The sequence below is a fragment of the Sarcophilus harrisii genome, chromosome 2 (genome assembly GCF_902635505.1).
Source record: "Sarcophilus harrisii chromosome 2, mSarHar1.11, whole genome shotgun sequence".
NCBI lineage: Eukaryota > Metazoa > Chordata > Mammalia > Dasyuromorphia > Dasyuridae > Sarcophilus > Sarcophilus harrisii.
In genome coordinates, this window is record NC_045427.1 from 542,434,379 (window position 1) to 542,451,642 (window position 17,264).

General features: G+C 36.7%; 1 protein-coding gene across 12 annotated transcripts in view; it reads left to right on the forward strand.

Moving 5' to 3' along the window:
- The window catches only part of AKAP13 (A-kinase anchoring protein 13), a 359,098-nt gene that overhangs the window by 195,286 nt on the left and 146,548 nt on the right, over positions 1 to 17,264 (forward strand). For 11 of the 12 annotated variants that reach the window (XR_004232435.1, XM_031955550.1, XM_031955554.1 and 8 more), the window contains 3 exons: positions 4,671 to 4,863; positions 7,269 to 10,422; positions 14,609 to 14,730. Coding sequence is in view for 11 of the 12 variants with exons in the window: in XM_031955550.1 (XP_031811410.1) it covers positions 4,671 to 4,863; positions 7,269 to 10,422; positions 14,609 to 14,730 (3,469 nt within the window). In the remaining variant the exon portion in view is untranslated. Of the gene's footprint in view, positions 1 to 4,670; positions 4,864 to 7,268; positions 10,423 to 11,163; positions 11,546 to 14,608; positions 14,731 to 17,264 lie in introns of those variants that run through there. The other variant, XM_031955560.1, reaches the window with a different exon arrangement.

A 17,264-nucleotide genomic window follows, 5' to 3' on the forward strand; every position in this document is an offset into this window, starting at 1 on the left:
TTAAGTAATCATTAGACAGCTAAAATAGGTTACAGAACCTTGAGAGACCAGCTTCACTTAGAGACTGAGTTAATTATTATTTGCACAAAAAGATGGGGATCCATGTATTGTCAGTGTTTTTCAGTTATATTGATCAGCTTGATCAATATTGATCAACTGGTCAGTATGGATCCCCATCTCATCTTTTTTATTTTTTTCTTTAAAATTTTATTGTTTTTGTTTTGAGAGAGAGCTGTATGGGAGAAGGATTCAGAGTTACATTTGGGTGATGTTAGAATAAAAGATCAATAAATTTATTTTTAAAACATTAAAAAAATCTTCACAGTCTTAATAATTGTAACAGTGGGATGGATTAATCAATTGGTGGTAAGGTTAGGATCTATACCAAAAAAGGATCCCGCTTTCCATAAGGATCTGGGTCAGTGAAAAAAGAGAAATCATTTTGGGGGTGAATTGGTGTGAACAAGCAGGCAGGCACTGGTCTCAAAGATTGGAGTTAAGTGAGGAGGTACTAGAAAATTAATCAAAACAAAACAAAAAGCCTGAAATGTAGGTTGTTTTAATACCTTAAACCTGACAAGCCAATTGATATGCTTATAACTTTCCTTATTTTTTCTTTTCTTTCTTTTTTTTTTTTTTGTTGATTCATTTGTTTATTTTTAATACACATTACTTTATGAATCATATTGGGAGAAAAAAATCAGAAAAAAAGGGGAAAACTATGGGAAAAGGGAAAAAAAAAACACAGGAAAGAGAAGTGAACATAGCATGTGGTTGATTTACATTCAATCTCTATAGTTCTTTTTCTGAATGCAGATAGCATTTTCTATCCATAGTGTATTGGAATCGCCTTGTATCACTGAACCACTGAGAAGAACCAAGTCTTTCATAATTGATCATCACACATTGTTGTTGTTATTGTGTATAAGGTACTCCTGGTGCTCAGCAGCAGTTCATGTAAATCTTTCCAGGCTTTTCTAAAATCAGCTTGTTCATCATTTTTTATACAGCAATAATATTTCATTACCTGCATATACCACAACTTATTCAGACATTTCCTAATTGATGGGCATCTACTCATTTTCGAATTCTTTACTACCACAAAAAGAGCTGCTACATTTTTGCACATGTGGGTTCCTTTCCTTTCTTTATGATTTCCTTGGGATACAGATCCATTGATGGCACTGCTGGGTCAAAGGGTATGCACAGTATGATAGCCCTTTGGACATAGTTCCTGATTGCTCTTCAGAATGGTTGGATTATCTCAAAACTCCACCAATATTTCAGTTTTCCCATATCCCCTCCAACATTTATCATTTTTTTCCTGTCATCTTGGCAAATCTGAGAAGTGTGAGGTAGTACTTTAAAGTTGTTTTAATTTGCATTTCTCTAATCAGTAGTGATTTAGAACATTTTTTCATTGGACTATAGATGGCTTTAAGTTCATCATCTGAAAATTGTTCATATCCTTTGACCATTTATAAAATTTGTTTTCTTGTAAATTTGGCACAGTTCTTTATGTATTTTAGAAATGAGACCTTTATCAGAAACACAGGCTGTAAAGATTTTTTCCCCACACCTTTGTACTTACCTTTTAATCTTGTTTCTGTTGGTTTTGTATGTGCAAATACTTTTTAATTTAATGTAATGTGATGAAAGTTGTCTGTATTACCTTTTATAATGTTATTTAGTTTTTTGTTGGTCATAAATTCCTCTTTTTTCTAAAGATCTGATAGGTAAATTATCCCTTGCTCTCCTAATTTGCTTATACTTTCATGTTTTATGCCCAAATTATGTACCCATTTTGACCTTATTTTGGTATGGGGTGTGCGATGTAGTCTATACTAAGTTTCTGACATGTTATTTTCAAGTTTTCCCAGCAATTTTTGTCAAATAGTGAATTTTTATCCCAGAAGCTGGAGTTTTGGGGTTTATCAAATACAAGATTACTATAGACATTGATTATTGTGTCATTTGTATCTATTTTTATTTATTTATTTATTTATGTTTATTATAGTAACTTTTTATTGACAGAACCCATGCCAGGGTAATTTTTTACAACATATTATCCCTTGCACTCACTTCTGTTCCGATTTTTCCCCTCCCTCCCTCCACCCTCTCCCCGAGATGGCAAGCAGTTCTATATATGTTGAATATGTCGTAGTATATCCTAGGTAGAATATATGTGTGCAGAACCAAACAGTTTTCTTGTTGCACAGGGAGAATTGAATTCAGAAGGTAAAAATAACCCGGGAAGAAAAACAAAAATGCAAACAGTTTACATTCATTTCCCAGTGTTCTTTCTTTGGGTGTAGCTGCTTCTGTCCATCATTGATCAATTGAAACTGAATTAGGTTTCTTTGTCAAAGAAATCCACTTCCATCAGAATACATCTTCACACAGTATCGTTGTTGATGTATATAATGATCTCCTGGTTCTGCTCATTTCACTTAGTATCAGTTCACGTAAGTCTCTCCAAGCTTCTCTGTATTCATCCTGCTGGTCATTTCTTACAGAACAATAATAGTCCATAACATTCATATACCACAGTTTACCCAACCATTCTCCAATTGATGACTGCTGCTAAGCCATTATCCTTTATATATTTTTTTCATTAATTCCCTTGATATTCTTGACCTTTTGTTCTTTCACATGAATTTTATTGTTATTTTTTTCTGGTTGGATAAAATAATATTTTGGCAGTTTGATTGGTATAATACTGAACATGTAAACCAATTTAGGCAGAATTGTCATTTTTATTATATTAGCTTGGCCAACCTATGAACAATTGACATTTTTCCAATTGTTTAGATGTGACTTTATTTGTATGAGAAGTGTTTTGTAATTGTGTTCATATAGTTCCTGGGTTTTTCTTGGCAGGTAGACAGTATTAATATATAGAAATTATTACTTGCTTGCTTCTTCTATTAAAAATAATATTTGCTGTTGGTTTTAGATAGGTACTGCTTATTATTTTAAGGAAAGCTCCTTCCATCTCTATCATCTCTAGTATTTTTAATAAGAATGGATGCTGTATTTTTTTCAAAAGCTTTTTCTGCATCAATTGAGATTATTATATGATTTCTATTGGTTATGTTGTTGTATCTGATCAATTATGGTAATAGTTTTTCTCATATCTTTCCTTATTTTTTTCAGTTTTATGTCTCATGTTTTTATTACTCTACCACATGCCCCATGCACTGTGTTAAGTACTGGCTATTCTAAGAAAAGCAAAATATAGTAATTTCTCTAGAATTCCTGATCTAATTCTGAAGACAGCCTGCAAACAACGGGGTACAAAGAAGAGGTATACAAGATAAAATGGAGATAATCTCAAAGGCCCTAGGATTAAGGGGAAATTGCAAAGGTATCTTGCAGAACATCAAATTTTGGCTGAGACTCGGAAGAAAGGAAAACTAGGGGGGTGAAGAGATGAGATTGGAGAGCGCTCCAGTCATAGGGAATAGCCACTGAGAATGCTCCAAATCTGGAGGATATTCTGGAATATGGAAGACTTGAGGCAGAGGACCAACTAATAGTATATTGATAATAATCTAAATATAAAGTTAAGAGAGTCCATACCAAGCTGGTTGTATTGTTAGAGAAATTACAAAAGAAGAAATTACAGGACTTGGTAATTTACTGCATATGAAGTGGTGATAATGGACTGATTGCACATAGGGAGTTTAAAGATGACACATAAGTTGAGAACCTAGTTGACTGAAAGGGTGGTTTCCCCCAGTTGGAATGTACTGTGAGCTTCTTGTTTTCAGAGACTGTTGTATTTTCACCTGTACATTCTTAGCACTTAGCTCAATGACTCTCACTAAATAAATGTTTGTTCATTGATTACGTGATTATTAATTTTGGGAAAAGCAGACTATTAACCCCAGAGAGCACTATGATATAAGGTTTTTCACTTTGTATGACCTTGTGGACTTTTATATACCATTTTGTCTTTGCTATATCACAAAGATGGTTCTCTATGATCTATTCATTTATAACTATGTTATAATATTAGAATATTTTAAGATATAATTGAAAGCATATTGAGTTGCTTAGAAACAGTTTCTATGTATTAAACAATTCATGTTGAAGAAAACAGAATAGTCGACAATATTTCTCTAGTTAGTTGACATTGGAATTTGTGTGTGAGAGGAGAGAAGAGGAAGAGAAGGAATTGCAGAGTGCTTCCTACTTCTCAAATATCCCCTACATGCACTGGGGCGGCCCCTGCCTCCTCTGTCAATTTGAAATCAGCCTAAGGTATCAAATAATACACAGAAGAGTCATTCTTGTAAGCCATGTTTCTATGGGTAACCACACTAAAAGTAACCTCCTTGTACTTCCTCATTACTCATTAGCAGAATATTAACCATTTCAAGAACCCCAAACTGCTTCTGTTTTTGTTCTTTCCTGGGAGTGGTTCATGATTTTCCCCTTAGCCCCAAGTAAACCTGTTTGTGGGTTCTTGCTACAGTCAGTGAAGGGTAGGATGGCGGTGGGGATGGATATATATGTTTTCGTGTAAGATCAGGTCCCTACGGAGCTGCTTCTGCAAAAAGTAATCTGTTAGATCAGTAATTTAAGCCAAGATCTGCAGATGTAGCTCTAAACCTACTGCCTGTCAGCTATAATTTATGTATAAACCTAAGATTGTTTGCTTTCAGGGAGAATGCCGGAGAACCTGACTCCTGGAGCAGTTTGTCCTATGAAATTCCTTATGGGGACTGCTCTGTGAGACATCACCGAGAGTTGGACATTTACACCCTGACATCTGAATCAGATGAAGAATCCCTTCACCACCGAGACAGTCGGACAGGACATATTTTTAAACTCATGAACATCCAGCAGCAGCTCATGGTGAGGAGAAACAACCCATATTTCAAGCCTTTGACCTGCATTCAGTCAGTTAGCAAGCATTTATTAAGTACTTAGTAAGTGCCAGTCACTGTATTAAATAGTAATGATACAAAGAAAGGCAAAAGCATTTCCTTACCTTCAAGGAATTTTGGTTCCACCTGGGGAAATAACATGTAAATAATGGCATATACCAGAGATAAAATAATAGCTAGCATTTATATAATGCTTTAAGGGTTTACAAAACACTTTATATATATTCTCTCATCACAGTCCTGTGAAATCAGTGTTATTATTATCCCATTTTACAGATGAGGAATAGAGACAGAAGTAGATCTAGGGATTTTTCCCGGATCATAGTAAGTGTCAGAGGCATGATTTCAATCCAAAGATGGAAATTACTCTTAAGAAAGAAAGGCATTATCAGGTGGAGGAACTAGGACTAGCCTCCTGAAAAAGGTGGGATTTGAGTTAAGTCTTGAAGGAAGCCAGGAAAACTAAGAGATGTAAGTGAAGGGGAAGAGAATCCCAGCTATTCAGAACAGCCAGTGCAAAGGCAAGTCTAGTTACAAAAATGGAGTGTCATGTTTGAAGAACTTTTGCTACTTGAGTATTGCTGGATTTTTAGAGTTTGTATAGGAGAATAAATTTTAAAAAGATAGGTAAGAAGAGGCCAGGTTGTTTAGAATTTTAAATGCCAAATATGGGGAGTTTAAATTAGATACTGAAGTTTTTGAAACTGGAAACATTGGCAAGTAATCAGTGCTTACAAATGACTCATGTTTATTTATGTGATAAGTTTCTGGACCTTGTCTTTTGTCCCAGATAAAATAAAGTTTGGTTCTGATTGACCCTTTGCCAGGCAACTTAAGTAATGACTAGATAGATTGTATTTACTTATAGTAGAGCTCACATGAAATATATTGGTTTGACTTTGAAATAAAATTATATACTATATTTTCCGAAATAGTTGATAAAAAAATTTTAAAATTACATTAAATTAGGCCATTTTGAATATTTTTTGTTATGGCTATATTATGTTTATAAAACTGAAAAATCACTTAAAACCAAATACTCTATCATATGAGTCTTCTCAATGAAAATTGCTGTTAGAAAACCAAATAAAACAAACTCATTATATATATATATATATATATATATATATATATTTTAATGTCCTGAAAAGCTAAATTTAGGTTCCTTTTCCATCCAGATTTTATTCAGCATTGATTTGATTTGATTGTGGAAAACATTTTTGTGATTATTTAATTTAGGTTTATTCAGGACCATTAAAATACCAAAGGACATTTGGAACATCATTGTTCAGCCCATTAGGCCTGATGACGTCATTCTCTGGATGTATGGTGTCTGTCTCTGCCCTTTCAGTATCAAGTTTATCCCAGAACAAGAACCACTTTTGTTTTAGCTTATATATGCTCCCCCAGAAACCAGACTTCTTTTTTTAGTCCACAAGATAATTGACAGTCCTGTTGAAGCTGTGCTCTTGAAAGTGCCAGAGGGATCTCTACAGTGGCTAAAAGAGACCAAAAGAGTGTTGAAAGGAGTGAACCAGATGTTGAGTCAAGAGCAAAACATAAAGATTCTGATTTTTAGTTCAGTCCATTGTGACACATTCATATTACTTTCATTTGAGAATGGGCAAGGCTCAAGAGTTAAACAGGAAATATGTTAATTTTTATATTTGGAACTTAACATATTGGCTAACAGAGAAATACTTTTCCCCTACCAAAAAGGTAAAAGAGATTTGGGATCTACTGCCAAGGCTAAAATTATTAGCCTACAGTTAAAAGTTATTTAATGAATAGGAATTTTTAAAGATTTCAAGCTTTTAAGAAAGACTCAGGTCAGTCCACTCCTGCTGGAAGGTGGATAGGGTGGAGTTTATTTTTAGGATTAAAGAATGATATATAATACTTCAGTAAATAATTGGGGCATCTGGGAATTTGGCTGCACCTTCGGACTAGGGGAATTTGGCAAACAGTTGTGAATTTGTTTGTGTTGGGAATGGATAAAGGAAGTTGGAAGTAATGTGTATTCCTTGGAAAGGAGGCCTACAGGAGCATTTTACCCAAGCTGCTCATCTGAACCAAAATTTAGATACACATTTATCTACAACTTTGGGGTTAAAATTTAATTGTCATTTTTAAAATGAAGTTATAGTTAATTCCTGGAAATAGTATCTTGATTATTATGAGTAACTTTTAAGATCCTGGCAACCATGCTGGTGTGGGAGAGAAAAATAAGAATAAGCCTGAGTTTTAGATAGACTTCAGTCACCTTACAAAGTAGTGGGTTGTGTCATTTGTGACTGTTACTTGCATTTCCCTATAATATCTATAGTTATGTGCTGAAGTTTATATTACTGACATTTTCTTTTGCCATTGCAGAAAACTAACCTCAGACAGACAGAAGATTGCATCCCCTTAATGATAACGTCACAGGACTCTTCAACCACTCACAGTGTTCTGGATGTGGATGGTCAACATCTTTCCTGCACTGAGGTTCCCTTAGGAGATCAGCACCAGTCTTCTCTACTTGGAGGCATGGACAACCCTAACCACAAAGGGGACTCAGTTAGATTGGATGAAAAGTCAAGTGATTTATCAAGCTTGATGAGCAAAGGGAACACAGATTGTTCCTGTAGGAGAAAAGATAAAGGCTTGGAGAGAAAAGGAGAAGAGGTGGAACCTGGACAATTTGCAGTCTCTGAGATTGTGTCAGAGAAAGACAGATGTCCACAGAGTATACCTGCTAGTATGAATAACACAGAAGACCTTCCATCCTGTGGATATATAAATGAGGAAAGTGGAATGACATCTCCTGGCACTGTTTTGGCCCATGAACATATGAACAGTGGAGATGTTACCATAGGAGAAGTACATATCAGTGAGCTTAGCCAAGACCAAAATGTCCCTGAGGTTGAAGGGGTAACCAATTCAGAAACAGAGAGTACAACTCCAAACGCAACAGAAAAAGTGAAATGTGATCTCCCAAGTCCTGAGGTCACTTTCCAGAGGTGTGTGCATGAAATGCAGGAAAGTAAAACTGATAGACTTAATAAGAGTCACAGTCTCAGCAAAACTGGAACTGTTGATGTAGAAGAAAGCAGTGATCCTGTAGAGGTACCCAGTGTTCCAAATGGCATTAATTCTCCAAGTTCCTTAGACAGCAGTGAACATCTTCAGACTTCATTTACATTTGGTAAAGGAGAAGCCATTACTAAAGACACTGTGACAGGAACTGAAACTTCAAGCAGAAGTAGCAAAGAAAATTTTGATCTTGTAGTAGAAAACCAGGGGGTTGGGGATCAACACCTCCTGATCATTTCATCTTTAGTAAAAGAAGTTACTGATCAAGAGGAGATGTTAGAAATGGATTCTTTTTTAATCAGTATGTGTGAGGATTCAACTTTGATCAGCCTAGAAGAAGAGCCAGTTTTGAGCCAGACATCAAAAGGCAGCTCAACTCAAGACCAAGATCAGGAAATTGAATCAACCATCTGCTGCACAGCGGAAGAGGACAAATTTAGTTTTGATTTTGTACGTCAACAGAATTCAGTGACTCCTTGTGAAGACATGGAAGCAGAAAGCAAATGTGGTGAAGCCATACTATCTAAGGACATGAAGCAGAATTTACCAAATACACCTGCTGAGGTTCTGATGAAAGAATCATGTTTGAATGAGGAAGACTCTGATCCTAGAGGAGATAACCAGAAGCCTGAAGTCCTGTGTTCTATAGCAATTTTAAATAAAGATAACCTAGCACAAGATTTAAAACTGGACACTCCTTCATCACCTCATTCAATCTTGATTGAAGCAAAAGACAGTTTTATATCGAATCAGGCCATGACATCTGAAAATAATTTTGCTCAGCCAGACAGGCCATCGGTTGAATCAGTAACCGAAGATAATGTGATCTCTTTTGTTCCCTCCCAGAAAGAAAAGGGAACAGCAACTCCTGAAAAAAAGGCAGAACATAGCTGTGGCTCAGCACTCGATCTCTGTGTGCCCATCAAACTGCCGACATCAGACAGCTTGGTGAACCTGCTGCCTTTTGTTCCTGCTCCTGCTCCTCAGCTAAGTATGGGCAATTCCAGTTCTGGAGAAGGGGAAAGCGGAGTTGAAGGATTTAATGACCAGACCGGGGATGTGTCAGAATCTGATTCTTCTGTCCTCAGTAAAAGGACAACCACTTTGTCTGCTGATGCAGTTTTGTCCGGGGCAGACGAGGAGCCAGGGAGGCCAGAAAGCACTCTAGCTCAGGAACGAGATAAGGGAAATGAAGCAGCCACTTGTTCTCCAGCTAAAGACGACAATGCACTTTGTTCAGTTTCTTTGCCTCAAGAGGAGACGCCACCTTCTGGAGAAGATACATTAGAGCTTGGTGATCAACCTGTCTCTTGTGCTGAAGGCAAAATACTTAAACACAATAATACTTCAGCGGGCACACCCTCTGCCATTCTCAGTACAGAACTTGAACAAAACAAGGAAGTGGCTGCAAAAGTTTCTCTGCGAGCGGAGCAAAGCCCAGCTGTACAGTGCCAGGTGCCATCAGAAGCTGATTTATCTGCAGGCAGGCAGGGAGAGTGCAGCTTGCCTTTGCTGGCAGTGACAAACAAAACCGAAGCTGGCCCAGAACAAGATGGTTCTGAGGCTTGTGGCAGAGAAAAGACAGTGGCCATAAAATCTGAAGCAAAGGAGACCGAGTCTACAAAGGACTCCTCTGGGGAAGAGAGTCAAAATGTAACTCTGGGCTCCAAAGAAGAGGCTACCCAGGATCCCTCAGGGTTGGGGACAAAGGAGATACTTAGTGGCCACCAGGATGTTCTGGTGCAGAAAAACATGGCAGGCCAAGGGAATGATGTACTTTTGGACCTACCAGGAGCTCCACCTGAAAATGAGATCCTGAAGGAGGAAACTGTAATCACTGAAATGCTGCCTGGTAGTAAAGAGAAAGGGGAGGCTGATGAATGCGTCCCCTTAGCAAGACATCTAAAGGAAACAGAGGCAGACAGTGTGATACCAAGGCTGTTACTGCAGCCCATTGCTGAAGAGTTGTTGCCCTGTGAGAGTGAGGTCATTGGGGACATAGGGCCTCTGACAAGTGAGAGCGGCACCATGCCTTGTGTGGACAAAACCAAGGAAACTTTGCCTGATGGGGATGGGGATAAACAAAAGAGAAGCTCCCAAGATGTTTCCTCTCAGAGTCCATCTATTCAAGCTGATGCTTTGAATTCACTGGACAGAGAAAACCTGATAGAGGAGGCTGCCAGCCACTTGGTGGATACTATTCTTGAGAAAGTGAGGGCTACAAGAGGGGTGGTTTCCTTGGGAGAGAGCAGTAGCCCTCCACAGTATGGTGTTCCTGAATCAAATCCTGTTGCTGAGGAGCTAGAGAAAGCTGATGTGAAAGGGCCTGAGATGGCTTCAGGAGATGGACCTACTAAAGAAGAAGTAATTATAAACTCAAAAGTGTGCACAATCAAAGGCGAAGAGCAGGAAAAGATACCTGGACAGTCCCAAGGACCTGAACCTGTGGCAGGTAAGCAAGCTGAAAATGGGCAGTCCAGGTAAAATTTGAGGAGCAATTCTCTCCAAATGTGTCTCAGGTGTGACAGTCAAGTACCATGTAATTTATGTGTCTATTTTTTTTTCTATTCATTATGTAAAATTAGTCCTTAGGATTTAATAATCAGCATCCATATAGGCATATTTGTTGTGTAAGAAATTTTGCTTTAGCTTAGTTCTTATCTGGATTCCTTTGAATATTGATTGGTTGGTTTGCTTTCTATCGCCTATTAGTCCATATGCCTAGTATGCATGTAAGCTCTGCAGTTTTTGAAAACTGGAAAAAGTGCTTGGATGACAAATGACTTGAGCCTATATTGGAGTACAGAAGTTTTATTCATATGATTTGATCTTGTCAAAGCAGATATTAGACTGGTTTGGAGGTGTTACAGTATTTCAAGCTGTGTGAAGAGTGTTGGGAAAAAGTGTTCTTAGATATGAAGTTGACTTGTTCCTTTCTCTCATTCTTTGTTAGATTAGGTTCAGAGAAAATAGCTGGTATTGTGGAACCAATTTCTTTGTAGTAGTAAGCCACAGCTGTTAAGTGTACTTCCAAGCTAGCAGTCCAGCTTTCTAAATGTTGGTATTAGGTCATTGTAGGAAAGCACAGAGAAAAACAAGGCTTTTCCTGCCTGTGAAGAAAGTCTCTAGTCACATTGTCTATTGACTTAATGCCACAGTCCTGGATTTTAAAGCCTTGTACAGTGTGTGGGGCTAGGGGCTGGGCCAAGGGGGGTTCCCCACACAGGATTTCCTCTAAGCCTCATCCTGAGTGTGCTGTCATAGGGCAAACCTTGTGTCCACTTATCTCGGCGAAACAGCTGCAGCGAGGAGATTGCTCACACAGCGACCTCTTCAATCGATGGGTAACCATGTTCAGAAATGGTAAATAGAAACCACCATTCAGTGGAAAGGGGCCATTCCAGCATAACCTCATGTATTTGCGAGTTGGGACGAAAGTGGAATCAGAGGACAATTTGGGGATCATAAGGCCACTTGGGTCCAGACTTTGCCTGATCACCTATTGCTGGGGCACAGAAGAGAAGAGCGACCATTGTCCTGGCTAGACATTATTTATTTTTGCACTTAAGAATTAGGTAAGAAATGTTCTATTTCTCCCTCGGGATCCTGGGAAATGGCACACACAAAAACGGAGTGGGTTAGAGGTAGAAGAGTTGAAAGAACCAGTGTCATGTCAGGCATTAACTGTGTTCATTACTATAGTAATATTTTACAGCTCCTTTTCCTCAAGGGAAGGTTTTCTCCTTTCTGGTTTTCAGTTTTGTAACTGAATATGTATGCTCCAGACGTTTTAGAAGTTTCAGGTTTTGAAAGTTTTGGGGAGTGTTTCAGATATTTAGAGATAGAAAGTTGTTGGCTGTTATTTCAGGACTTCTAATAGGAATCAGAATCTGTCTTTAAAAAAAATAGAGAAGTCTATTTTGGGGGCTTTAGCTGGTTGACATTTCATCAGAACAGGAGGGGCTGTAAGCTGATGCCTGAGTGTTCATTTCTTTTGAATGCTCCTTCTTGGGACACATGAGTTGGAATTACTGCTTTTTCTAGCTCAGTGGCTGAGATTTAAAATGAAGGGTGGGTAAGCTGCTTTGTTTTTTCACATGTTAAACTGTATGTAGAAATCATAGAGCAAAAATCTGGAAGGTTTAGGCAAGAATTAAGGACAAGCAGAAAATTTAAAGTCGTGTTGTTAACAACTCAGAAATAGAAAGAAGAGCCCAAGCAGCTATCTTGAGAGGAGCCTTTAAGTAGCAAAAGTAGATATATATGTATGTATATTGCTCAGCCAATAGAGAAAGTGTATGTAGCCTTAGTTCTGTCCCAGCCTCAGCTGTAGAAAGAAATATCCAATAATAAGGGAATTACCACTTCCTTCTTGGAATAAGGAACTGTCAACTGTCACATGTTAATTCTGAAGTCAGGCAGCTAAATGTGATCTAAGAGTAAAGGGGGTTGTTGGACATTTATTAAAAGGTCATCGAGTTTAGTTATCTTGTGGGGATTAAAAAGTTCATGTTCTTTTTAGCTGCTGTAATGTATTGGTTTGTGTTGTCATGTTATTCTTTAACAAACCAAATAGAAACTTACTCAAATGGGGAAAAAACAAGAAGGAAAAAACCCACAAAATTTCCAGCTTAAAAAAGAGGTATAAACATTCACCTAGATTGTGCTTTGGGAAATTAAGTAGTTTATGGCTGACCCAGATCTGTCATATAGTTTAGGTCTCAGTATATACTCATTATCTGTTTATAGTCATGGCTGGTGGCTATTTGCCAAGATATATATATATATATACATGTTTTTAGTTGATGGGTGTAGCTAAGTGAAGTTGTTTTAAATTAACCAAAAAAGTCCTTTATTCTCTAAACCCTGGTCCCCATAGACACCTCTATATACAACAAACCACCTATCATTTTATTAGGGTAGAACATGTTCAGTGGTTACTTATGATTGGGATATGTTCAAGGAGTGTATATATTTTCATTTTATTTGATCTGTGATATTTAAACTCCAAAACTTATCATCCCTAGATGAAGAGTATATTATATATATTATCTATCTATCTATATTGTATACATATACATACATATATATGTATTTATACATATATGTATCTATCTATATATATATATAATCTATACACATATGTATAATACTTTAATGGAATTTTGTCATGTATATATGAGTATATAATGTGTGTATTATGTTGCTTTATACACTAACATCATTTGCCTTCATTTCAATGTGGTACTTTTATAAATTGTTATAGTAGATTGACAGAATGAAATCTTAAAAATGTTCAGCTAAAAGTAGTCTATGCCCTTCGTATAAGGAGTCCTATTTTCTTTAGATAGTGACTTATGTAAGGTTTTAATGTTGAATTAAAAAACAAGAATTTTCCTCAAATAAGATTTTATGCCTCTACCATGTCATCTATTCATGTATGGAATATCAGGTTCAGTTCTGTTCATTTACCAGTTCCTCTAAGAAAATGTCAGGATCCTAAATTTTCCTATGGTATCATTTGATCATTTCCTTCCTGTATTTGTCTGACCCAAATAGCAATAAATGGTAATGGTAACCACCACTATTTGTGAACTATAACACTGTACACTGTTGAGCATGGTCTCTAGTCTCTGAAATGATACTGTTAGGTTTTTTTTTTTCAATAAATATAGCATTCTTATAACTTGACTGTGAACTTGAAGACAACTGATTGATTCTTTTAGTGATCAAGAGAAAATAATCAATTGGATCTATCTTTAAAAGAAAGCATGCTATATGTTCCCCTTCAGACTAACTATATTAAGCAATGAAATTATGAACATTTTGTCTTTTGTCTTTGTGAAATTAGGACATGAAACATGTTCACTTGCTATGACTTATATATTTCATATATATAAACAAATACTAGTAATGAACTGATCTGTGTTTATTGTGAGTTACAAAGCCGTTAGAGAGTAGAAAAGTTTTAGTCCATCCCAGCCAGTTCATCTTGAGAACATTATGATGGAGCCTTTGCTCTTGTGTAAAGGCTCGTTGCCATTCCAAATGGTGGTAGGCATAGTTACCCCACTTATGGAATTTATCAGTTTGCATCCCTAGCACTTAGCGCAGTGCCTGGCAGATAGCGTGAGGCTTAGTAAATACTTGATGATCAAATGATTGATTTATCTGTTTCTTTTTTTTAGCCAAATGAAAGGAACTTTATTTTCCATGAAAAGTCAATGGTAAAAATGGAAGTTTGACCATTATTCAGCAAATATTTTAAGTGCCTACTATATGTTCAGTGCTTGATTGGACATGTGTCTATACCTTCAGCTAATGCTGTCTGCATAATCTTAATTTCATAATTTCTCCATGAGCAGGCTGCATTACCAAGGTTTGTTTTGGTCAGGAACAACTCCATAACTGTTTGGAAAATGAGCAGCCTAGTAGTGTCAGAAACAAAACCAGTATTTGTTTATATATATGAAATATATAAATCATAGCAAGTGATGTTTCATGTCCTAGTTTCACAAAGACAAAAGACAAAAGTAAAAACAAATCAAACCAATGGAAGCAACAGCCTGTTGTGTAAACAGAAAGGCAAAGAAATCAGATTTTCAAATGCACTTTGCAAACCCCTTGTGTCTTTTCAGAAATGCCAGACATGAAAGCAGAAGATGAAGTGGATTTTCTGGATAATTCCAGAGAGGACTCAATTTCAGAAGAAATGGATGTAGCTAAGCACAAAACAAAGCACGGGATAAAGACCCAGATGGTAAGTGACTTTGATAAGACTCCATGGGAACAGAATATTAGTTTGGCTAATTATTAGCCTGGTTTGCTGATTCATAGCCTTGTTAGATCTATTTTTCCTGCGGACAGTGTTTTCTTTTTTGTGTTTCTCTTACTCCATTATTAATATGAACACAGTAATTAAAGAATTAAGATTTTTGACCCATATTCTCTACAATATAGTTTCATCTTGTAACAAGAATTCTTTAGAAATTTTATAAGAAAGAACTTTTACCCTGTATACATTTCTCAAATGTGTCATAGTTCTGGGATTGACCTGGGCAGGACATACAAAATCTAATTGGGTTAACTCATTTTAACTTCTAACTCCTCTGTGCCTAGGTAGAAAATTTTGGCAACAATAAAAATGATTTATTTAAGAGTTGAAAAATAATGTCAAGTCTGAAACAAAGAAGGGCCTATTTTCAGTGACAGCAAATTGAAAGACTTAGTATATGGTAGTAGTGGTGATTTGTTTATTTTTCAGCTCATTGATATTATTCTTATTCTTAAGGCTCTGGGATTTTGGAGAAAAAAAACTTTTATAAAGCTATTTCATTTTTGAAAGACAGGAAATTTTGAGTTAGGAACACAAGTTGTGTGCTCCAAGGCTGAGACGTTGCTGGTCAGACAGAAATCATTAGGAAGGTTGAAATCTTGATACTAATCTAAATAGAGCCACCCTAAAAGCATCATCATCTTTAGCTAGAGATGCTTCTCAATTATGTGTTTGAGGGGGTTTGAGTGAATTTCATTGCTCAAATTACAGAGAGAGAAACTATACTTTTTAAAATCTGTTTCCGGTATATGTACTCTGGTAGACAAGCTTTACTTTATTGTTATATTGTAGTATAAAGGGTACTGACTCTTCTAACCCACCCTTTATTATAAATAATACTCATGACTAATCCATGTGTGTCTACTTGTACAGAGGGAATTATTTCAGACAAAAATGGCTTTTATCCTAGAAAAGAAAGCATATATCCTGTGCATATGTTTATGTGTACATACATACACACATCTGTGTGTATTTTCACAAGTATCTTCAGGTTGAGGTTGGGAGGGAACCTTAACATTCTTGAATTCTGTGCCTCTCTTATACATCTCACCCAGACATTTTGCCCTGGGCACTTTGCTTTCTGACAAAGACAGTCATCTAATTGTTTCTTGGCTCACTAAAAAAAAAAAAAAAAAAAGCCCCAACTTTTTGCTACAAGTTTTTGGTGTTGGCAGAGGCAGCTTTTTTTTTCCATGGTGGTTCAAAAGAAAGAATGGGATATGGGAGGTCGCATGATTCTCAGGATCAAGCACATGAGATTGAAAACTTGGAAGGTTGACTGGCTTCCTAGGGATCATACAAACTGATCCACCTTTCCTTGAATTTTCATCTTGCCCCCTTGACATGTTGTCTACATGCTGAGCTTTGTACCATACTTTAGCTTATACTCTAAGCATCTGCTTTGTGTCTCTGTGCATATTATGTTGATTGAGACAGCAAATGTTAGGGAGACTTGAAGAAGGAAGATTCTAAATAGTTGAGGCTTTCTGCATTCACCAGGCTGCTGCAGTAAGATAAAATCTCACAGGCTTCTTTTCTTCCTTATTGCTCTGCCAGACCACAACCCACTAATCCTCATTTCTGTACATTGAAAGGGTACTGTGCTGCTTATGTGCATGCAGCCTTAACATTTTTCCCCCAGTGCAGATTTTTTTTTTTTTTTTTTTTAGCTTTTCATACTGCCATATTTTCAGGAAATTAGCAGAGTGGAATATAAAGATGTCTGTTTCGGATGTAGGTATTAAAGAGCATGAAAACTGTACAGAAGTTGTAAGATGGAGGGGTGGTCATAGAGGGGTATATTTTTAAATTTGGTTAGAGATATTTAGAAGAGAAAAGTAATGTTTATGGTATTAACTAGCTTTGTGATCTTGTTCTAGTAGGATATCTAGCGTCAACTTCCATATCCATAAAATGAAGGAACTGATAGATTAACTAAAAGATTTACTTCCACTTTAAGGAATTCTTTCCTTATACTGTGAAGAGTTAGCTGAACTTGTGGGTGGAGTAACCATTGGGTTAATAGAATATAATCCACTGTTTCTGACACATGCTTTCGTGATTTGCTGGCCTTAGAAATAAGAGACTGCTCATTACTTCACTGAATCACCCTTGTCCAAATGTGATGCAGAGAAAGAAGCAGAATTTCTTGGACTGTTGTAGTAAGAAACCATGGTAGTGGCTGATGTACAGTAGCTAGCTATAGGAAAAGAAGCAAAGGGCTTCCCACTTCATTTTGTTTCTTCAAGGCAGTCTCCTTGTTGTGTGTCGTCCTTTGGGGAAACAAGGATAAGTATCAAAGAGAGATATTTGTTTATTGTTGAAATTGACTTTTTAGAATTTAAAATGAACTTTAGAATTTAAAATTTTGGGGTTAAATGATTTGCTCAGGGTCACACAGCTAGGAAGCATCAAGTGTCTGAGGCTGAATTGAAATGCAGGTCCTTCTGATTCCAGAA